General features: G+C 44.1%; 1 protein-coding gene across 1 annotated transcript in view; it reads left to right on the forward strand.

The window, feature by feature from the left end:
* PTCHD1 (patched domain containing 1) overlaps positions 1-24,316 on the forward strand; it is a gene marked incomplete at its 5' end in the record, with an annotated part of 49,441 nt that extends 25,125 nt beyond the window's left edge. Inside the window, 2 exons of the mRNA XM_077774743.1 lie at positions 10,602-11,262; positions 22,662-24,316. Of these exons, the coding sequence (XP_077630869.1) occupies positions 10,602-11,262; positions 22,662-24,316 (2,316 nt within the window). The remainder of the gene's footprint in view (positions 1-10,601; positions 11,263-22,661) is intronic.
* Positions 24,317-24,716: the final 400 nt, after the last annotated feature.

The raw sequence follows: 24,716 nt of genomic DNA on the forward strand, positions 1-24,716 counted from the left end.
GGCAGCATGCTGTCACACAGGAAACATGCAAGACAGAAAGGATGCCGTTTGGACTCATGAAAATCTTGCATCTACATATCTGTCTTCTTCACCTCCAGCTGGTTGTGCATGCCTGTCGTTGGTAATGGGCTGTGGCCCCTCTCTGAGTTTTCTGTTGTAAAGATCTTTCCAGGGTCCCAGTGCTCAGTACCTGAGTCTCCCTGCTTCTGCTGGGTGGCTTTCTCATGTTTGGCTCCTTGACTTTGGTATGTCATCACCACTTGCAGTTCGTAACTGCTGTTAAACATCTCCTACTGTGGCTTGACTGTGCTGAAGCCTAATACCCAGACACAAATGTACCAATATCCAAATGGCCAAAGCACAGAAATCGGGGGGTGAAGTCTTTACTTTGCCAAAGGACCTCCCGCTAGGGAACAACATACCAAGCCCAGGATTTAAATGTAGGTTGATCCACACGCTAAATCTGTGACCATGGGGAACTTATTTAAGCTCCTTGCGGCTCAGTTTCCCCACCTGTGAATGGGGATGTAACAGTCCACCTCCCCGAATTCCCATGAGGATTAAATGAGGTTAACAGGTGTAGCATTCTCTGCACAAAGCCCAGCATGAAATATGCACTTAATACCTTTCAGTTTTCTTCTTTTGCCCCCGCCACACTTCCCAGCCTGGTCTGATGTGCACAGTAATCTAAGTAGGCAGCTAACCTGGAAACAGTGTGATGGTGTCAGGCTGGGTGGTGATCCTGGAACTGGGAAGTGGCAACTTTTAAACATATACAACCCAGCTACTCTCTTCAAATATTTGTACTGATGTATGCATTTACCCCTTAGTTTCTCAGTAAAGATGTGAGCAAAAATATGTCATGTTTACATCTCACTGAATATACTTTTCAAGACCAATTGAGGAACCATTGTTGAGTTAAAGAAAAAAAGTTATGGGGGGCAAGGCAAAACAGAGGATAGAAATGGGGTGTTTTGTTTTTGCTAACAAACCCTTACTGGGAACCACTTGTTTGTTGGAGACCGTATAGACCAGTGCACATTCAACTTCTCATTTATCCTCCAACAATCTCACTGAGATAGGTACTATGATTGGTCCCATTTTACAGATGAGGAAAGTGAGGCAGAGAGAGCTGTTCCAGCTTAGTGTCAAGGATCACACAATCACTGAGTGCCAAAGCTGGCATGTGAGCGCAAGCAGACTACATCCACCAAGCCAGACTGTGCCACCAACATAAGCACTTTCCAGAAGGGCCCAGGCCCAAGAAAACTGAATCCCAGAAACCATCACTGCCTTGACTCTGCGCTCCATAAGGCCTCTTTCCAGATACAGGAAAGGAGGGCAGTGGCGGGCATCACTACTCTGATTTTTAAGGGCAGTAGTTTTGTTGGAGAACCTTGATAACAAAACAAAAGACATTATTTCCGGTGGGAAAATGCACCATCAGGTAACATACTCTTCTCTGAATTACATCACATGCTCAGTCTTGTAAAGCTCATGGACCATCATTCAGGAGTGCCATTACCATATCGTTATGTGTAACTCTTTTTCTTGTTCCTTCTTATATCAGCCATAATTTACACTGTCAAGCTCTGTGCTCATTAGAACCTTAGTAAATCCTTGGAAGGAAATAAAAATTGCCAGAGTTCATCTGATAGAGACACTTTTTCATAATTTTGTAGATTTAACATTGTTTTTAACGATTTGCCATTTCAGATATTTCAGGGATGTGGGTTATATAGCATTTCACATATTTTTCTTAGGCCGCAGCTGCTAAAAGTGTGAGTTCCAGTTGCATGCAGGGTCTCGTCATGCCCGCGGTATCTGCAGTCTCATTTGTGGATATGCGAGAACTTTCCTAGCCCAGAACTATCGTCTTTTTCCTAAAAGCCTGTCCCGATACCACCAAACTGTACCCTGAAAACCAAATAAAATTGTCTGGTACTCCAACAAGGGAGGTTCCGGGTCTGTCAGGGCTCATGGAAAAGAAGAGAGGCCAAGAGGGAGAAAGAACAGACCCTAACTGAAGGTCAGTTGGGTGAACTACAAAAAACTGCCAACACTGAACCACTCTGTCACCTACAGAAATGGCAGTTTCATATGGTTTAATCCAAGAGTAAACGCCAGGGCAGACACCTTTTATATCTTTCCACACTTGATCCTCATAATGACACTATGTGGTCAGAGTGATCCCCATTTTACAGATAATGAAACTGAATTAAATGCCTGAAGTCATCGTCTCAGTTTGGGTTCCTCCAGAACTTGGCCCAGAGTCAGAGACACAATACGAATAGTATGTTTAGAAGACAATCCCAGCAAGCACTGGTAAGAGAATGGCAACATACAACAGGGAAGGGAAGTGGTAAGTTACAGGGACCTTGTCCAGCTAGTTACCCTCTGGGTAGCTGGAGCGTAATCCTGCTGGGGAACTCTGGAAACAGGAAGGAACACATGCTGCAGTCATTCCACCTTGAGGACAAGGGAGCTGGGGTATTTAGTCATAGGTCCAACCTGCTTGGAACTAAGAGAGTATGTTAGTGCCCCAATATTTCCACGTCAGGCTGGAAGCAGGACCAGCGGGCAACGAAGTTGTGAGACAACAGGGCCAGAGCCCAGCTGTGTTTGCTAGGGTCCCATAGGTAGAACTAACAAAGGCAGGATTTGAACTAGTGGCGTTCTGACTTCGTAACTCACGTCCTTCCCACTAAAGCACAAGATATTGTCAAGCCCCAGGAAAGATCAGGGGCTCCAGGACTATGAGGAATCAACTCCAGGGTTGTATGTGGACAGCTGTGGGACCTGTGCCAGAAGAAATACCATTCCACACCTCCCTGCTGTGTAATAACTGCAGTCACATTCGCGTGTCCCTTTAGGATTTACAAAATGCATCCCCTCCATCACTTCATTTGGTCCTCCTCTTGCCCATGAGACAGACTAAAATCCATTCACTCACAAGATTATTATATTTTCATATGTTTACTCTGTAACTATTGAGCATATGTGGTAGGAACTGCTCTAGGTAGTGGAGATGTAGAAGTAGACCAAGTAGACAAACACACCAGCATGGCAGAACTCCTATTTTACGGGGAGCAGCAGAATAAAGAAACAAAAAGAGATACATAACACAATGTCATATCACAGTTAGTGCCATGAAAAACTTTAAATGAGAAAAACTGATGGAAATAGTGAGGGATGCTATTTTTTCTAACTGGGGGTGGGGTCAGAGAAGATGATGACATCCGAGCAGGGAAGTGAAGGAAGCGAAGCTATCTGGAGGAAGGACACTGCTAACAGAATTAAGAGAAAGATGAGCCATATGACTAGGGCATGGTGAGACAGGACCCGAGCTATCATCCAGGACAACGTGCCACCTTGTTGGCTACAGTCAGGACTCGGGTGTTGGCTATCAGTGCCGTGGGAAACCACTGAAGGATTCAGAGCAGGGAAGTGGCATGATGTATGTTCTAAAAGGCTTGTTTTTTACTTCTCTCTAACTCGTGTGGTCAGCAAGGACGCAACACCAGAATTTAAATGGAAGTCTTCTGACTCCTGATCCAGTGCTCTTCCCACTCATGGTCACGGTCATTTTCCAAACCCGGAAGTCCTTGGTACCCTGTTTTTCCTGTCCCTTGAAGAGTTATTTGTGGCCTCCCGACCAAACCTTAAAACTGCTGTTACATATTCCTCAGGCATCTGGCTCTTTGGGACTTCTCTTTGCCTCTTGGCCCACCAGCTTTAATATTCTCCCATTTCTGAGAGCATTCTGTCCTCTTACCAGGTATTCAGCCAAACTCATGACCCACAGACTTGCTCAACCAAAGCTTAAATCTGACCATGAAAGTCAAGTGAGGACAATGGGATTCAAAGATAACCACTCTAATTAGAAAGTTTAACATAACAGATTTCCAGGGGTCTTCATGATATCAAGGAATTTTTTTAAAGTAAGACCAAATGAAATTTTCCCCAGGCTACAGAAACAGAGATTACTGGATCTCATTGTCTTTCTCCTCCAGAGCAATGTGGAATCGGGCAAAAGATGCAAGAAGATATTGTAGTTGCCTTTTCCTTCGTCATTACTATGTTTTTGTTTCTAAAATCTCATATTTATTTGCTTCAAATCAAAAGCTGCATTGCTTTTTCAGCCAAGGCTGCAAAGACAAACACCGTGTTTTGGGAATTACAATGTGGGGCTTTCTTGGCTGCTTTTTAGTGTCAACATCAGCAGTAAGAGCATTTACCCCCTGGTAAGGCAAGAAGAACCGACACATCCCACATCCCACTCTCCCGGACCTCCAATGACACTACAGTATTGACAGAGGTCGCCATTTGTCTTTTGTCACTAGAGCAGGTCAGCCTGACACCAGGCACACATGTAAAGAAGCGTGTAGACAGATAGTCACTTGTTTGGCTACATCCACAGCTTAAATTTGGTGTCCTCCAAACATGTAATGTTTCAAAGGCAGAATGATATTTCTGTTCACTTATTAAGGGATGACTAACTTGCTTTTGGCTGCACTACAAATGAATCACGGTAACAATCCCCAACTTGCGACTTGTGGTGTTCTGATGTAATGCATTTCTATTAAAAGAAGAGGAAAGAGAGTGGGTGAGAGTGAGATCCTGCAAAGACAGAACATAACACCGAGGGAACTAGCGTAATTGATGAACTGCCGAGACCAGGTCTGTCCACTTCAAGGTGTTTTCCTGTGACCTGGGTGGGGATCCCTTGCCAGTTAGTTCCTACCCACTTACAGTTGCAGAATAGAGACCTAGATTAAGCCCAGGAATTTGGAGGGATTCAATGAAGAAGACATTTCATTTGGGGTTGAAAACCAGATATTCCTTGAAAGCATTTTTAAAGCAATTTTGATTTAGTGTCACTTTGAAGATAATTATTTGGGCACAAGTGATAGGAGTGAGACAAGCAAACGAACAACCTCCCCTTTTAAGGTGTTTTAACAGGGGTGCCTGGCTGGCTGGTTCAGTGGGTAGAGCATGCAACTCTTGATCTTGGGGTTGTAAGTTCAAGCCCCACCTTGGGCATAGAGATCACTTAAAAAGAAGATGTTTGAAAAATGGTTTTAATGAATGCAGCTCCTTTGTGAGTGGCAGAAGGAGGGGATGGGAAGGTGAGACAAGAAAAGGAAGGCAGCTGATAAAGGTGGATCATCAGACTGACTCCCCCTGGGGATCAGGCGATCCTCGCCTCCTCCAAGTCTCCCCTCACAGGTGAGCTTGCCAAGGACAGCTTGAGGCTGCTCCCAGAGCCTGTTAACTGCCCTGCCTGGCAGAGTGGCTTTCCAGTCCTTTTCCACAAAAAACAAATACAAAAAGACCTGAAAGGTATTGTAAAAGATCCTGTGAACCCACAGGTATTTTTCCTCTGTTAATCACCGCTCAGGAGCAGACACTTCCTTCCTCCCAGATCCTTTCTGTACTCTCTACAAGGTGCCCCTGCTGTCTTCTGAGGAAGATCTGAGTGTGCCAAGGAGAGGCAGAGAGGAAATTAGACTCTGGCCTGTCGTGACCGGCAGCCCACACTGGCTTTGTCCCAGGCTCTGGCAGAAGGGGATTATAAGAGCCAGTGCCTCCCTAGAACGGGAAATCACTCAGAGAAGGGAGTCTTTTATATTTTATTTTTTTTTCAGTAAACCTATTTTCCCTACCCTGTGGTTTCCTTTCTGGGTTTCAACTACTATCAGATCTGTCATTGACCTAAAAAGAACTTCAATGTGTTTGAAAAGCATGCTTCAAGCAGCTATAATAAATCTCAAATTGATATTTATGAAGTTAACTTTCTCTCACCCAGAATCTGATCATATAGTATATGGATGTCACTCATCTTAGAATTAGGTCGTGTTAGAACCAAAAGGGTCTGTCCATAAAGATTAGCTAAACCACCCTCCTGTTTTTTACTGATAAATCTGAGACCTGAAAGAGTGACATTCTTAGGGTATCTGACACTCCTACATAGGCAGCAGAAGCCAGACTTGAAGCCAAAACTTCTTTCTGCTGGATTCCATTGTGTCCCACAGCCTTTCTTCTTCGTTAGTCTGTCTTTGCAAAGTTTGATGTGGCAACTACAGAGTCTGGATGGAGGTTAAGAAAAGTCAGTAGGCTCGGGGCGCCTGGGTGGTTCAGTCGGTTAAGCACCCGACTTCGGCTCAGGTCGTGATCTCATGGGTCATGGGTTCGAACCCCACATTGGGCTCTGTGCTGACAGCTAGCTCAGAGCCTGGAGCCTGCTTCAGATTCTGTATCTCCCTCTCTCTGACCCTCCCCTGCTCACACTGTCGCTGTCTCTCTCTCTCTCTCTCTCTCTCTCTCTCTCTCTCTCAGAAATAAATAAAAACATTTAAAAAAAGAAAAAGAAGTCAAAACTGATCCCCTTCACTACCTGTTAGTACGGCCACCTAACGCTGCCATCTACAGATGAGGTTTGGCTCTTGGGATTATTTCTGGTCTCTCTTAACGAACCCCAGATCCCCAAATACAGCCAGCTTGCAGCTCTGTCACAGCGAGGGCCAGTCATTTGAAACGGGCAGGCTGACAGTGCCGCACCCTCCCTCAAGTCCTCTTCGTCGTCGTCTAAAGTGGTCTGTGCTGGGCTAGGGCCACGCATCCCACTGCACCCAAGACCCTACCTCTGCCCTTTACTCACTGGATCAGCTTAGGTGAGCTATTGATATTCTTTAGGCCTCAACTGCTCCAGGTAGAAAATGAAGGTAATCATTTAATCATTTCCAGAGGACCTTGTACTGAATACATTTGTAAACTGTAAAGAAAGTACTTAGCAAACTAGTTACTATTACTGTTATTCTTAACCTGAAGGGTGATGAGAGCAAAGCAGCTAATAACAATTTAAGCAGCATACTCACAGCCTGGGAATCAACCTCGATTTAACATTCAGTTCTGGCCTCTTTGGCAGCAAACACAGAACAGAAAATATTGTGATCAGGATTGACACTGCATCAGGCCTTACCAGTACAAAGTGCTTGGCACCGTCTACTGTTAGAATGTTCCCTTTGTTTTGAATGTTGTATCTCTTCTGTGATTTTCTGTGTGTGAGTGTGAGCACACTAAATTCAGGGTAATTATCCTATTATTGACAACACAGTAGACTTGAGGAGTACTTATTGAATGTGTGCTGAGTGACTAATATAGAATTTATACATAGTTATGGAAACACGGATTATGTGTTGATTCACATGGCAGATTCAGACTATATTAAGGGTCAGGACTCTGACTTTGTGTCATTTCCCCCTGCTTTTTTCTGACATTGTCTTACCTAGCTCAATAATAAGCCTGTGTAGCTTGAGGTTGTCCATTTGGTGGACTGAGGTATCTCGCTCACCATTTCTCCATCATGCTCTGATGTTCTCCTGGCTTTCTTTACCCCTTCCAGCCCCAAGAGAAGAGCATAATTGAAAGGCAAAGATAAAATCACTATAGGTGCACCTGGGTGGCTCATTCGGTTAAGCACCCAACTTCGGCTCATGATCTCACAGTTCGTGGGTTCGAGCCGTGTGTCAGGCTCTGGGCTGACAGCCAGCTCAGAGCCTGGAGCCTGTTTCAGATTCTGTGTCTCCCTCTCTCTCTGACTGTCCCCTGCTCACGCTGTCTCTCTCGCTCTCTTAGAAATAAAACATTAAAAAAAATTTTTTTAATTTAATAAAAGGATAAAATCACAAACTAACCTGTCATCATTTTCACCTTCCTTTTCCAAGGCAGGAACTAAAAGTAAGTATAAAGAAAAAAAGAGCATAGCTTCAATCTCTGGCTTCCTTGTTCCCCTGTGAATGTATCAAAGGCACCTGCTAATGTCTCTACTGTCCTGAGCAGGGCTCCTTTAGAAAAGTAAAACCCTATACAGGTTGATACCCAGGTAGCACATGGCCAGGCAAGAGTAGACAGTGTATGTGCTTGATGTGCCCTCACAACAACCAAAGAGCAGAAGTGAGAAGTTTCAGAAGTCACAGGAGAGAGTCTCCCATTCTTCCCCATTCCTTTATCACCCTCTCACCTCTGATCCCAGAGCAGAATCCCAGACTCCTCCTGCCAGGTGGGTGGCCTCAGCGAACACCCTCTCTCTGGATGCTTCATCACTCAGCATCTCCCTGCCACTCAGAAGGAAGAGTGACACATGTTCCACCCACCTTTCCATTGGAAATTCAAAGCAGCTGCATCTCACAGCAGCTCTCTTCCTGAGAACTAAGAAACCTTCCTTCTCCACCTTCACGAAGGTCTCCCTGCCCAAGTCTCCCTCCCGTGGTCTGCTGGGACAGGAGTTAACATAGTGGCTGCTTTCTTCGGTCTGTCATCCCGGGGGCCATGGCAGTAGATCTGCAGAATTGGCAGATCACTAAATAGTTTACAACGCCCCACCCAGCAGGGCATGGTCGCCATAGAGAATGGATGGAAAATATCCCCTTGCTATAACTGGGTTCAACCCTGTGGCTTAACACCATCTTATTTGGCAATCTTTTTCTCTTGACATATTTAGTAATCACTCTAAGGGAGATTTATTAGACTGCTCATAGGAACAAACAATGCACTAAATATTACACATATGCATGCTTTCAATACCACTCCTTTTCTAGCCTATTCTGAATCTGCAAAGTGTGTCTTTTAACAGTTATCAAAACTCTCTCTTGTCTTTAAAGTTCTCTTGGTTCTTCTCTCCCCAAAATAACTTTATAGTTGTGATTTTTTTGTACTTGGAAGTTCTTTTAAACAANTAGAGAAAGAAGAGTGGATTAAAAGACACACTCACAGATTAAAATCATGTAAGACATTTTGCTCCTCATTAATCCCAAAGCATCAAAACAAAAATTTATCTAGAGTTTTGTAAAAATAATCTCTTAGTTATCTCTGGGAGATTGTGTGTGTGTGTGTGTGTCTGTCTGTCTGTCTGTCTGTCGGAAAGAACTCAAAATATTTCGGCCAAACGTCATACGATGAAGTGTTTCCCAGCCTGAAGGGTGGTGCCCACAAGGAGATGTGGAGAGGGTACACTGAGAATCAGGGTTAACAACTCATGCCCTGTGCTAACTAAAAGACGGACAGCTGGTGCCCCTCTGACATTTTCCAAGAGCATAATCAATATCCCACACACCCTGGCACGTGCACAGCAGAATGTCTTCACAAATAACCCATCTAGAGCAGATTTAAGAGAAAATATATCAGGGTCATGGAGATGCTCAGAAGGTTATGAGTTATAGTGGCACAGTCACAGTGTGGCAATTGGATGTTAAACTTTATTCCCTTTACATACAAAAAGTTTTTCTTCATCCATTAGATACTCAGTGGCTCCCTCTCTTCTTGAGAGATCCCACTCATTGCTAGGCACAGGCACACTCATCTACCTAACACTCCATTACATGTCCACCACTGGCCTCATTTTACAGACTGGGCACATTTCACAAAGAACAAGCCTTGGACTGTAGAGTACGCATACTCCTACATACGTGAACTTGAGCACTTGGGATTTTTTAGGGGTTGGGCAGCGAAAGCATAAATGTGGCGATTCGTTGCTAGCAAGTACCTTGATTCAACCGCCCTCCAGCATTGTTAACCTAGAGGTGTGGGGCGAGGGGCTGGGAGCGGGCGTTCTGGAGACAGACTGCCCAGGCTAGCCAAGCGTCCTCTCATACTGTGCGTGTGACCTTGGGCAAGTAACTGTGTCTCAGTTTCCTCATCTGTAAAATGAGACTGGGACTTGTACCTACTTGATAGTTTTCTGTAAGGGTTAAATGAGTTCATCTATGTAAAGGGCCTAGAACTATGCCTGGCTAGAGTAGGAGCCGTTAAATGAATGCTCATCTTCCCAGCATCCGCTTCAATCACAGGTGGATAGAGCATGACATGGCCAGTGTGACTTGGGGTGAGGCGCGCTGAATAAGTCCCACTGTACTCCTTTAGCATGACTGCCCTGTGTCCCAGCCAGTCTCTTGCAGTTAAGTTTCCCTGCCTTTGCATGTAAGCCTACAGGGAACACCAGAGAATATGAGGTCCCTCAAGGTGAACCTCTCATCTTTTATGGCACTCAGGGACTGAGTTGGATGGGGAATCATTTGGCTCCCCTACCAATTGGCAGCAAGGGAGGGGCCTACGGCGGACCTCTGCACTTGAAGCCATGCCTCATCACACCGTACCTTACATCTTCAAGGCAGTGGACATACATGAGATTTTTCAGGCATCACAGACCAATTGAGTCCCAAATAACAGAACGTGTAGAAAGAATGCTGGTGCAGTAACCCAGCACATCTCAAACTGTACCTTTATCAGAATCCTCTGGAGAACCTGCAAAAACCCAGATTCCCAGGCTGCACCCCAGAGATTCTGATCTCCTAGGTCTGAGGTGGAGCCTGACAGTTTTCATCTCTGGTAAGTTCCCAGGTGGTGCTGCCGCTGTTGGTTTTCAATCATTACTACCTATCTCTAATGTAAGGTTATAACATTTAATGTGAACTCTTTAGCTTAGAGATCATGTGAGAGCCTCCCCACCCCACAGAGAGATACGTGAATCCATAGAGCCGATGCCATGCACTAATGCCACATTTTGGGTAATAAACACTGACTTTCATTTTCTTCCCCCATAGTTGCATGCTGCTGTGACCAGGATCCAAGTCCCAAGGCCTGGTTTTAATTACACGTTCGCCCACATATGTATCCTGAATAATGATAAGACTTGCATCGTGGATGACATAGTGCATGTTCTGGAGGAGCTAAAGAATGCTCGGGCCACCAACCGGACGAATTTTGCTATCACCTACCCAATCACTCACTTAAAGGACGGGAGGGCAGTGTACAACGGACACCAGCTTGGAGGCGTCACTGTGCACAGCAAGGACCGGGTCAAGTCCGCAGAGGCTGTCCAGCTCACCTACTACCTTCAGTCAATCAACAGTCTCAACGACATGGTGGCTGAGAGGTGGGAGTCCAGCTTCTGCGACACTGTCCGGCTGTTCCAGAAATCCAACAGCAAAGTCAAAATGTACCCTTACACGTCCTCCTCACTGAGGGAAGATTTCCAGAAGACCAGCCGTGTATCAGAACGTTACCTGGTCACCAGCCTGATCCTGGTGGTCACCATGGCCATCCTGTGCTGCTCTATGCAGGACTGCGTCCGCAGCAAACCCTGGCTAGGCCTGCTTGGGTTGGTGACCATAACCCTGGCCACTCTCACCGCAGCCGGGATCATCAATCTTACTGGTGGGAAATACAATTCCACCTTCCTGGGAGTCCCTTTCGTCATGCTAGGTAATTACTGCCCTTCATTTTTTTATTTCCTCCTGCTGTGTGGTGCTGAGTGGGTTCCTAGAAGGCAAGGAGTAGCCATCTAACAACTCTGTTTCATTAGAGGGTCTTCCTTTTGCTAACATATCCTGGGACCAAATCTATAATGCACTGGCCATCCGAAAGGGAAAACCTTATCTGGTAAATAGGCCAGAAGTCCAAAGTCCTAGGTCCTAGCAATAGTCATCCATTAAGTAGCTGTATGACATTTAGCAGATATTAATCTTCTCTGGTGCCCCGGTGTCTTAGGTGGGGCTTCCCCAGAAGCAGAGCTGAGACAAGGATTGAGATATAAGTAGCTTACTTGGGAAGTGAGCCCAGGAAGCCCCCGGTGGGAGAGAAGACCATTCAGGCTATGTTAACGGGCAGGTTACTGCTTTAGGCACCTGTGGCTCAATCCCAATGGGGACCTTTGGGAGACTTAACAGAAAACACCTCAGAGAGTTGTCCTTGAGGGGTGAGGAAGCTGCCACCTGGGCTACGTACCCAGAAAGCCTGTGTCTGATTCACTGAGGGCTCTCCCTGAGAAAGAGCACATTCCCGCAGCTGGAAAAATCCCTCAGGTGAATGGTATTGTAGTAAGAAGTCTTCAGTGAGCTCAGGAATAGGGAATGGAAGGGCATGTGGGTTGGGCACTGACAGTGTCTGCTACCCTCAGTTTCCCCACGCTATGAATGGAGTGGATGTGAACATCATAGAAGGGGACATGATAAGTGTACAGGAACCCTGAAAGCAACAAGCAAGACCTAAGTAAGAAGGGATCTTTTTTTCCTACCCTTGCTATCAGCTCAGGAGAATGTTTGAAAATGGTGGTGTGAGAATCCCAGCACATTCTCTCTTGGGGGCTGCAAGACAGAGATCATGGTCAAAACAAAGCCACAGTGGTTATAATATCACATCGGGTCCTCTGTTCATTTGGTATGGAGGGTGGCTGATGGCAGGGCTCTTGAGGGCCAAGGGCTCCAGGACTTAGCTTCTCCATTCTCTGTGGCAGGCTCTCATCCATTCCTTTAGCAAAAGTAAAGTGTCATCTGGAATCAGACACTGACATGACACATGAAGTGGCATGTTTCACTGAATGAGAAAGAACTCTGCTCGAGTCTGTAAGAATGCCTAATGCCCTGTGTGGGGGAAGCAGAAAGAAAGGGGAGAATTTACTCGGGAAATTTCAGCTGTATTACAGTCAAATGACAAGCAGGGTGGCAGGGCTGCGAGGTCCCGGGTTGACGTGCTGCGCTGGGTGCTCTGAGGCCTATGGGACGTCAGGCCTGGGCAGTCAAAACATATAGGGTGGCTCCTGGGCAAGAGGGCGCCGCGGAGAGCGAGTGAGCTGCCCATCTACAGGTGGAACGCTACAGAGAAGGGGGCTGCTGTACTTGCTCCTGAATTTGGGCTGTTAAGGAGGCAGCATAACTCGCCTCGTTAACCCCTAGTCCATGTGCACGGATGCCGGCATCCTCGGCGGTTCCGTGAGGACTGAATGCGACCGGGTATCAGCTTCCAAGGAGGCCTGGGTCAAGGTTTCTTTAAGTTAAGATGTTTTGCTTATGATTAGGCCCATGCTTGGGTTTTATTTTTTTAACTTTTCATTTTAAAAAATGTGGTGTTTTTTGTTTTTATTGTTTTGAAAGAGGAAGAGAGACAGGAATAAGAAAAGAGTGGGGGGAACTGAAGGGAGACGGTGGGTTTTGAAGGTAAAGAAAAAGAGAATGTCAGAGCTAGAAAAAGGACTACTGGCCTTGGTTTTATGACACCACAAGGTGTGACCAGTGGGCCCAGAGGATGATCCAGGATTTAAACTTCCTAAAAACTAACTGCATTAAGTAAAATAAAATTTAAATATTTAGGGCTTCTTAAAATTAGTTTGTAAATAAAATAACATAGCAATAGGGGCCCCTGGGTGGCTCAGTCGGTAAAGCATCCAACTTTTGATTTTGGCTCAGGTCATGATCTCACAGTTTGTGAGTTCGAGCCCTACATCGGGCTCTGTGTGGACAGCACATATGTAGCCTTCTTGGGATCCTCTCTCTCCCCCTCTCTCTCACACTTGCTCGCTTGCTTTTGCTGTCTCTCTCTCAAAATAAACAAACATTAATTTAATAAACAATAGTCAAAACTCCTTAAAATCAATTTCACCAAGTAAAATGAAACTGAATATTCCAAACTTCTGCTAATAAATTTTATTAAATAAAAGAGATTATGATATTTAAGATTTCTTAAAACTAATTTTGGTACTTCTTAAAGAAGTTTTAAATATCGTAAGCAAAAGTTGGCACAAAAAGGAATATAGCAGCTAGTACTGGTGCAGGGAGGGATGTAAGAGATGGAAAGATTCTGTGAGCTGAGAAGAGGCTTGAGAAAACAAATCCAGCAACTGGAGTGCCACAACTCCACAGAGAGTGAGTATCACTGAACTGTACGTCAGAGTTCAGTTCACAAAAGTCTGGCATTTGCAGTGAAAGAGACCAAGCGCTGCAGGTACCCAATACTCCCTTGTTGGCAATTTGTGAAGAGTGTTACATGCATTGATTTGATGGCGGTTTTCCCTGCTGACAGTCGGTATGCAACCTTTCTGTACATTTTCAGCCCAAAGACATCTCACATTACTTAGTCACAACATGAAAGGAAGCTATGCATTTTAGTAGCTAAGGCCCATTTGCAATAAATACTTTGCACCATGTAATGGGTGCTTCACATGCTCATAAAGCCAACAGTGCCTGGATTTAGGATGGTTACCCTTCTATACTGCACAGATAAACTCTTCATTCTCAGAATTCGATTGTAAAATGAAATACAGGCAAGGGCATGTTTGCCAATGTTCCATTTAGGGCCAGTGTTTAATTCTGGAGTTTTGACGACCAGTCCTAAAATGCCAATAAATACTTCAAATGACCAAGGAGAAATGCAGTGCTAAGGGTTTTTGCACTAGGAGTCAATAAGCTGTTTGTCCTGTTTTAAAATCTGCCTGTCTATACCATAAAATGGCTATGCTTAAGTTAAGATTTAAGCAAAACTTCTTGATTCTCTGTTATATAAATACAATATCAAATAAAAATTTAAAACTACATGGCCTCACGTAGAAGGAAAAGTATCTTATACAACGTCTCTAGTATACAGACATTTCCTTGGCCAACAACAGGTCTATAATGCAATAAACATTACATTTAAAATTCAACAAACTAAACATTCTCAGTGTGATGCCGGTCACATAAGGCCAGATCCAGCCAAATGCCAAAATGGCAGAAGATTTAGAATGGAAAATTTTAAGACCACGTGTGTCAAGCAGTATTAAACTTACAAAATTACAGAATAGGAAAGAATTTGGATAAACTCTGAGAGTTCACCATAATGGGATGTGACTGTGTGATTCTAGCCAAGACGATACGTGACATCTCTGGCAATAAGAATATATCCTACACAGATGAATCATTTTGGCAATGATGTAAGCATAGATACATCATGATTTAGAATGTTTTTAATCAGTGTCATGCATATTAGACAATCCCACTTCTGCCAAAACCCTTGTCCATATGAGTCACATCAGTATATTTAGAGCTGAAATCCTTAACGGTCTACAGCATTATAAATGCCCATTGACATTTTTTAGTTACTATAAACTTGAAGAAGAGTTTATTTCATCCCTACCCCTTCTGCATAAAGTAATATCCTTTCTTTCCAAATTATATTAACGCCAGGTACAGAGGTACTTGAACTGCCATTTGTAAACATATGACACTCATCATTTTAATCCCTTATAGAACTTCCTTTAAAGGATGAGAATTTATACCATTGTCCTACAGTTGGCTATGGTTTCAGAAACTGGCATAGATTTTGTGCATGCAAGCTCTCCTTACAGGCCTACTACTTCCACAGCTTTCCTGGCCAGATGCAAATCAGGAAGGGAATGGAATGCTGGAGACTCTTTGGGATTTTGAGACAGTCAAATGCCACATCCAGGGTACCCTCTTCCTTCTGACTTATCAAGCCAGGCCAATCAAATTCGAGGATGGGAAGGGAAGAAAGGACGTAATTAAGTGCTAGGAGGAGAATAATAGCAGGCATGTTTGGTTCCTTTCAGGTATAGTCTAAGATTATCTGTATTTAGCAGAAACCAAAAGATCAGGTTCAATTCTCTAAGAATTCATTCTCACTTGAGGCCACCTGGATTATGGTGTGGTATTGCAGTATATGAAGCTCAGGCTTCTAAAGAGGTAAAAGTTCTTGGGCAGGAAATTGAGTTTGGAGAAATCAGAATTCCTAATTATTTTTGCTCTAAACTGAAGCAAACCTGAAAGGTTTGAGTATTCTGATATATTTCCTTTTATTTTCCTTAAGGTGGGGCTCAAAGCTCATTTCACATGCTTTACTGTCTGAGCCAGCCAGGTGCCCCATTCTGGTATATTTCTAAAGTCATGAGACAACATGGGGGGGAGGGAATCAGCCAAATAATAAAGTCCAAACCATATGAAATTGCCACTAGACAGCTGTTTTTTATCTCAAAACTGGTACCAATATACAACCATTTTTTTTAACTCCAAAGTGATCATTTCTCATGGTTCAACCCAATACATTAATGTAGAGGTCCATTATTTGCAACAATATGACAATGTACATGATGGAGTAGAATACTGTGGAAATACTCTGCTTGGATATAAATCATGAACTGGTTCAGTAATTTCTAGGGGAAATAAACCTGGTTTTATTAAGGGTTTAATCTTGCCCAGTTTTGTTAACATCTGATTAAGAGAGTAATTACATAAAATATTTTCAAAGTTTTTCCCCTGAGTATCTTTTTATAATGCATGATGGGTCATCTGGGGATTAATTTACAAGGAGATTGTGTAATCTAGGTTTGTGGGTAGTTCTCGCCCTTTTATTATGCTCTACCAACCGTAGTACAGTATGGGGTAGCTGAGAAGAAATAGGTTTGGGGAGATGGAACAAATCACGTTTTATTGTTCTCTTCTTAACCTTAAAGGAGAATGAGAACAGGACTGAGGGGGCAGGTCCAGGAAGGCACAGTGTCCTGTCAGCGCTCAGTAAGGCGGAGGAGTACGATGACACTTCCTCTTTGACCCAGGCCTGCTGGTATACTCTGGGTGGTCTGACCACCTAGTCTAGGGAATGGGGAAATGGCAGATTCTACAGAAGTCAGGGAGCAGGAGGCAACATCAGGACACTGAGCTGGTAAAAACGGACCATGAAGAAAAAAAACTCAGTTTGGTGTTGCATTTGGACCAGCATCTCAGAAAGTCACTACCGGGGCAAGGTAGCATGGACCACGTGGGTCTACGGAGCTCACAGTGCAAGCAGATTCACAGTCACTGGTGAGGAAACCCTGCATTTCACCTAGGCTACTTTAGCAGCCAAGAACCAAACTGTAGACGGAACATGAGAGAGGCATTCTAGCCTCTTCTCTGCACCAATGGTATAGCAGCACTAGCATTTCTCATCTTCATCAGTACGATAAATTTCAGCCTACTGATAAACACATACACATTGGGTGTGTATGTGTGTGTGTGCATAATCTTGGTGCATAATATATATCACCTTAGCTATATTCTATGTACTGTGATGTATTATGCAATCAGTTCAGGTGCATATACATGTATTTCATGTGTTTATAACACTATGTAGTGCATATTGTTTTAATATTTGAATATACATATACTATCTATTTATATATTACATAGTATACGTTCACACATTTTATAAATACATAAAACACGTCTGAACAGGATATGACATATATGCATATATTTATATATTACATAGTTTTCTCTATCAAAAGATATTACACAATGACCATAGCATATACAGTGGGCCCCATTTATACACACTGATTTTATATAGTGCATGCACATGCACACACACACAGTATCTAAATACCTTTCTTCCAACAAGAAAGAGCTATTAGCATATTCGTTTCCTGGACTCTTATTTGCAGCTCTCTAATGAAGGAAAAAGCATTTTGCAGATTAAAACCCAATGCACACTGTGACAAGTCTCCGGTAGAAGGCGTAAGATGTGTGTATTTGCCCTGCCTGATGTGTGCATCCGTCTTAAACAGAGTACATCTTCCTTTACTCTCACTCTTAACTGTGACACAAAACAGGCGGTGATAAACCAAACAATTCGGCATAGAACGTAAATGTTTATAACTGGCAAAGTGTAAATGTAACTCAATTAATGAACTCTCCCTGAAAATAGATGTTACTTAACCCAGACAAACATACACTTTACATTTCTTCACAAAGAAACAAAAATCATGAATTTATGTGGATGTCACTGAAAGAAAAGCATTTTATAAACATGAGCTACTTAGTGAACCTCATCTAAGAACAAAATTTGTTTTAAGCAGATTTTGCTCATGCATTCATTATACTCTGGATTTTCTAGAAGAATGAAGTAATTTTATTTCCACATATGAAATCTGGTACTGCCCAGGCATGCTGTAAATGGCATCATTGTCTCCCAGTATTAAATGTTTTCACCCTGAAACTAAAAGATCATCTATTAGCAAGCCATCCCGTTTCACCTCCTATTGTCTCAGCTATTCCTTGTTTTTAGGAACTCAGATGAGGAAATCCTGCTAGTATGGAAGAGGTGAAAACGTGATCAGCCTCTGTGCTGTGTGTGTGTCGGGGAAGGCACAGGAATCTGGACCTAGGGAAAATCAGCCTTACAGAATTCAGATGTACAAGATAGATCAATTAGCTGGTGATTATCCATTGACAGAAAATTAATAAACAAACCACCCAGACTGCCTCTGATAGCAAAACCATGAAATACCTGAAAAACTATGATTCATTTTATGAACAGCTCTCCAGAAGTCCATCTACTGGGTAAACTCTCAACAATTCATTGGTGGATTCCCACGTTAGTGGATTGATTGTAAACAGCCCTGAAGGCTTTGGTCAGGCCCCAGAAAAGGGTCTGGGTGAGGGTGAGATTTAATCCGTGAGTGTTTCTGAGACTCACCCCCAAGTGACTGGAGGATTAGCCAGGTGAGGTCTCGCCACCGTTAGTGCTGTAAACCACTTGTACTGCTTTTTCTCATCACTGGCCCCAAAGCCTGAAAGTCAAGCTCACGTAAAGATATAAAATCACTTGGAAAAGAAGGAAAAATATTAGCTTAAATCCTCGAGTATTTGATTGTACTAGATGACAATCCCAGAGCCTACTGCTAATAAAATATAAATTGCACTCCTGATACAAACCGTACCTGAACAGTGGTGAAGAGCTCTGCGGTCCCTCATCCCAGGACATGGATAACAGCCCCCGTTGCCTCAAAGCCTTCACTCATGACTAATGAGAACTTGAGCCTGGATGTGTATCTTAACACATAGTGATACGCACGGAATATACAGACATGCGATGTACGGAAACAGAAACAAACATCTTGCCTATGCTTTCAAAAGAAAGTTCTTTACCTTAAGAATTTGATAGAATCAATATGCAGTGTTTAACTGTTTCCTTTGGCAACTCTTCAGCCTTAAATACTGTGACTGTAAGAGAGGGAATGGCCTGGGATATCGGTCGGCTCCCGGCGCACTCACCATCACACAGTCTTTACTTCCAAGTCTTGGGCTGTGGACCTGCCATGGCGATGTTGAGCCCTGACTCCTGTTACCACCACAGGGCCTCTGGTCACCAAAGGCTGAGTCTGTTTGGAACTTCATGTTTCGGTAGTTCCCTATATGAGTGCTGCTACCAGGGAATGCTGGTGAACAGGCTTGGGACACTGGAGGTTAGATAATGGTCCCTTGCCGAAACGATGCTTTGAGCCAATGACAGAGGTCAGATTTAGTAGAAAGGCTTAGAGACTTCCAACTTCATAGAGAAAATGTAAAAACTAGAGTGCAAAGAAGACAGCAATATTTTTGCTTTTAAAGCACCTTTTAAAAATAGGGGAAATGACAGCCAAACCTCAGAAAAGTATCCTCAATCCACACGCACTGTTTGCCTGCCTCTGTAAACTCTGGCCTCAGAGTCCTGCTTGCTAGACCCCAGTCCCAAAGTTGAGAGAGTGGTGGATGATGGCGAGGCTAAAGAAGGGAGGCATGCACTGAGAGAGGAGAGTGAAGAGGAACAGAACCTACCTGAATCTTTCTTCCCTGCCTTTCCTTGATTTCCCCTGGCCTGCTTCTGAAGTGGCTACAAAAGATACAGCCAGCACTGGCTGTGAAGGAAACACTGAAGGATTTAATCTCTGTGAAATCCACCTACCTGTAATTTCCTCCTCACTGCCTCCCCATCTCCAGCCTCTGTCCTACCCCCCAGACCTAAGGCAAGCTTCTTCAGGAGACCACTGTCCCAGAGGGGTTTGCATTTCTAAGAATATCCTTGAAAGCCCAAACCAAAGGGGATGTGGCTATATTTATGGGCTGGGCGGGCATTCTGGGGCATTGAGGGAGTAGGCAAGGTGTTCCCCAGGTCTAGGGCTTCTGGAATATGACTTCTCTTGAGTCCAGGCCAGAAAACAGAGACCCCATAGTTCAGTGTTCCTTGAGGGTAACAGACCCTCAAATGACCTCTTCAACAGAACTACCCAGCTGTGAATCGGGGCTGATGCCGGTGCGCGCTGCCAGGCTGTCCCTCCCTGGGAGGCGCCTACAGCTATGTGGTGCCTCTCTTAACTGACTGTGCTTCAGGAAGGAGGCCCAGTTACGGTGTCGGCAATTGTCCCTGAAATCCAGAGAGCTCTTTGAAGACGCTGCACGACTCCAATTTGGAATTTGGGGAGTATGCATCTGCCAGAGAGGTGTGGCTTGAGAAACAAGAAAATCTGCCTTATCAGGAATGATGGCGGGGGCATTTGGAAGCAAGACCGACAAAGACTAGCAACAAATTGAGTGACCAGGTAGAGCAGGTGCTTTGTCAGGGCCTCCTCTTCTTGCCTCTGAGTGCCCGCACGCACACCTTGGCACAAGAGGAATGAAGGAAAGGCATAGTTTCCAAGAGCCCCTCAGAATAAAATTAAAATTCTCTCTGGAGCTGCCCCCAAGACCAAGAACCTATGCAAGGAGAGTCAGGACTCGATAAAAATGACCAAACTATAGAAGGACAAGGCATTGAAAATGCAACAACAGAACTCAGGAGCCAAGCTAACAGCCTCGTTCCACCTTCCCTTGAGTTTGATTATTTTCATTCTGGACCTTCGAGCCTCACTGTCTTCACCTAATAGTTCTGTTAATTCCAATTCCTTTCCTCAGTGAGCCTCTAAGATTACTCAACAGCATGGTAAGAAATGGAGTCTTATGGTATTTTCTAACAAGAGTTAGGGTCAGATAACTAAAACATCACGTCAACTTTCAAAGAAACAAAAAAAAAAAAAAAAAAGGACTGCAGAACAGATTTCACTTAAATTCTACTCCATGACTAATTTTAATCCTGCTCTATGCTTCCTTACATTCTTCCCATATTTAATGACTCAATACTAAAGCCCTGTTTTAAAACATTTTTCTGGTTTCTAGCAAGTAAATACTAGAAAAAACCTGCCATTTGCCATCTTCAGTGGAGCTCCAAAGTGCGTCTTACCCCTGAAAACCTGGTCTACATGGCCCCAGATGACACAGTCAGCACTGTTCCCCCGGCGTGCAGATGCCTCGGGGGTATTAATCCTCTTTTTACTCTCACTGTCCTAGAATGGCTCACTTTTCATCGAAGGTCGGTCAGTCCTCCCTGAGCACAATGTGGAAACACACTTAATAGTTTTCCCTCCCGAGACTAGATGTTAGCTTTCTGAAACATAATTAGCAGGAGGGCAGTCAAAGAGTGCATGTTTTACTGCACGTCTGGGGAGTTTCGGTGTCTCCAATTTAATAGGGACCACGGTGCTAGTTATCAAATTGACAGTCTCGACCTGACCTCTAAAAGTGGCAGTAGAAGGATGCCTAGTAAATTAAGATAAATGCCAAATCCTTCGGAGGAAACAGGTCTATATCACGACTATGAAATGGGCATTCAGGTTTGAGACCGAGCAAGACTTCACAATCAGGATATAAACGCAGGCCTGAGCACAAGGGAAGATGTTCACCCAGTTATTGTGCACACAGATAACAGTGACTCACTTCACCCAGCATTACGCTTGGCTGGAGATTTTAAATTCCTTTTTAAAAACAAGACTGTCGTACCACCGGGTAAAGATTTTATTATCCTCAATAACGGGACTGAACATGCCAAGGCACAGACGCAAAAGATGAGATCTGCTGATGCCAGTGCCAAGACAGGGGTTCCTGAAAGCCACAACAGGTCACTTTTGCTGGGCTTTCTGATGTTATAGTGGCCTGGGAACCCACGGAGAGGCATAGGGCAAGTGTCTGTCTCCAACCAGGAGAGGTGGGAGTAGTCAAGCTAGATCAAGCCTCAAGCAGTAGAACGGAGTCAAAACGTGAGCATGTACCGTGCTTCCACTATTCCAGGGTTACTGGAATACTAACCAAGGAGACAGAGGCACTGAGTACTGATGGAAAGGGGTGACTGATCAGCCTCTCTCCCTCAGAGGCCATTGCCACATAGTGCAGAGAAGCCAGCACAGTTACCCCCTGCTTGATGCGTCATCTATGAACAAGCAAAATTGGTCAAACAGGTCTCTGAAGACAAAATGCAAGCCCTACGCCTACAAGACAAATTTTAATTTTTATCAGTTGCAGGGAGGGCTCATGTGAATTGTGTTCCATCTTCCATCTTTCCTGTTCACTCCAACTCATTCCTACCTATTGTGCTTCCCTCTGTGTCTCAGATTTAGCACTTCTTGAACTGATGCTTGGGGGGTGGTGGAAGAGGCTATTGGTTTAGTTTCCTGTCAAAGCTCAAATTAAATACATGGCCTCTTTCTCCCTAAAGCCCTCCACCTGGCCAAACTCAAATGAGGCGATGAGATATTCAGAGGCCTCTGCCCACTCCCTGCCTTCCTCCATGCTAACTTCCAGCCAGACTTGGGGGGAGGACAAGCCAAGGGATGAATGGCCAAGAGCCTTCTCTGGAGTGTTCCACCAACCAAGGCAAACAAAACTGCAAGCTGCACCACCAGCCCTAAACTGGCACCGTATATAGTCCCCAAGAGACAGATGCAAGTCTCCTCGGCTTTCTGTAGGCAAAAGTCCACTCCACATTCTTCAGCCAGAAGGGAACGTGAAGGTCTTAGCTCCTCTCTCCCCCCTTTCACTAGCCATTCACATTGAGGATTCGCAAAAACACAGGTCCCTCTTCCACAGAAGAAATCAGTAGCATTGACCTGTCACCACCAGGGTTGGATAGATTTCCCTTGACCCAGTAGACCCCCATAACCAAGTTGGTTCCCCTCTTGAAAGACAGCAGTCTTTTCAACTTTTGATCTGGTCTTTTTCTGCCCCCCTCAGGTCATGGATTATATGGGACTTTTGAAATGTTATCCTCCTGGAGGAAAACTAGAGAAGACCAACATGTTAAAGAGAGAACTGCAGCAGTCTATGCAGACTCCATGCTCTCCTTTTCTCTCACCACTGCCATGTACCTGGTCACCTTTGGCATAGGGGCCAGCCCTTTCACGAACATTGAGGCAGCCAGGATTTTCTGCTGCAATTCCTGTATTGCAATCTTCTTCAACTACCTCTATGTACTCTCGTTTTATGGTTCCAGCCTGGTATTCACTGGCTACATAGAAAACAATTACCAGCATAGTATCTTCTGTAGAAAAGTCCCAAAGCCCGAGGCATTGCAGGAGAAGCCGGCATGGTACAGGTTTCTCCTGACAGCCAGATTCAGCGAGGACACAACTGATGGCGAGGAAGCGAACACTTACGAGAGTCACCTATTGGTATGTTTCCTCAAACGCTATTACTGTGACTGGATAACCAACACCTATGTCAAGCCTTTTGTAGTTCTCTTTTACCTTATTTATATTTCCTTTGCCTTAATGGGCTATCTGCAGGTCAGTGAAGGGTCAGACCTTAGTAACATCGTAGCAACCGCAACGCAAACCATCGAGTACACTACTGCCCAGCAAAAGTACTTTAGTAACTACAGTCCAGTGATTGGGTTTTACATATACGAGTCCATAGAGTACTGGAACACTAGCGTCCAAGAAGATGTGCTAGAATACACCAAGGGGTTTGTGCGGATATCCTGGTTTGAGAGCTACTTAAATTACCTTCGGAAACTCAATGTGTCCACTGGCTTGCCTAAGAAAAATTTCACAGACATGTTGAGAAATTCCTTCCTGAAAGCTCCCCAATTTTCACATTTTCAAGAGGACATCATCTTCTCTAAAAAGTACAATGATGAGGTTGATGTAGTGGCCTCCAGAATGTTTCTGGTGGCCAAGACCATGGAAACTAACAGAGAAGAACTCTATGATCTCCTGGAGACCCTCAGGAGACTTTCTGTCACCTCCAAGGTGAAGTTCATTGTCTTCAACCCGTCCTTCGTGTATATGGATCGATATGCCTCCTCTCTGGGAGCCCCCCTGCACAACTCCTGCATCAGTGCTTTGTTCCTGCTCTTCTTCTCGGCATTCCTGGTGGCAGATGCTCTGATTAACGTCTGGCTCACTCTCACGGTGGTGTCCGTGGAGTTTGGAGTTATAGGTTTCATGACATTATGGAAAGTAGAACTGGACTGCATTTCTGTGCTCTGCTTAATCTATGGAATTAACTACACAATTGATAACTGTGCTCCACTGTTATCCACATTCGTTCTGGGCAAGGATTTCACAAGAACTAAGTGGGTAAAAAATGCCCTGGAAGTGCATGGGGTAGCTATTTTACAGAGTTACCTCTGCTATCTTGTTGGTCTGATTCCTCTCGCAGCTGTGCCTTCAAATCTGACCTGTACACTGTTCAGGTGCTTGTTTTTAATAGCATTTGTCACCTTCTTTCACTGCTTTGCCATTTTACCTGTGATACTGACTTTCCTGCCACCCTCGAAGAAAAAAAGGAAAGAGAAGAAAAACCCTGAAAACCGGGAGGAAATTGAATGTGTGGAAATGGTGGATATTGACAGTACCCGAGTGGTTGACCAAATTACAACAGTGTGATAGAGTCTCTGCTTGTTATATTTTCACCCTAGGTCTTATCGAGAGCAAAGAGATTATGTTACTGAAACAAATTCAAAGTTGTTCTTTCTTTTTTGAGTATAAGAAACAGACATTGCCAAAGTAAAGGACAAGGGGGGAAATGGGCATTGCATATCTCCAGTCTTTAAAACAAAAGGACTGTTACCAGAAAGATTTACACACACACACACACACACACACACACACACACACAGTCTTAAACTAAGATCAAATAGAAGAAAGCTTATTAGCAAGCAGAATCCTATTTTATTCACACTGCAGATGTTGCTGGTATTGTGACAAAAACTTACTGATTGAAAGGTCAGCTGCCAAGGCAGAAATAGCTTTAAGCATTGTTCAAACAATAAAGCTTCCAGAACTT

Source organism: Crocuta crocuta, unplaced genomic scaffold (assembly GCF_008692635.1).
Source record: "Crocuta crocuta isolate KB4526 unplaced genomic scaffold, BGI_CrCroc_1.0 scaffold500, whole genome shotgun sequence".
NCBI classification, from domain to species: domain Eukaryota; kingdom Metazoa; phylum Chordata; class Mammalia; order Carnivora; family Hyaenidae; genus Crocuta; species Crocuta crocuta.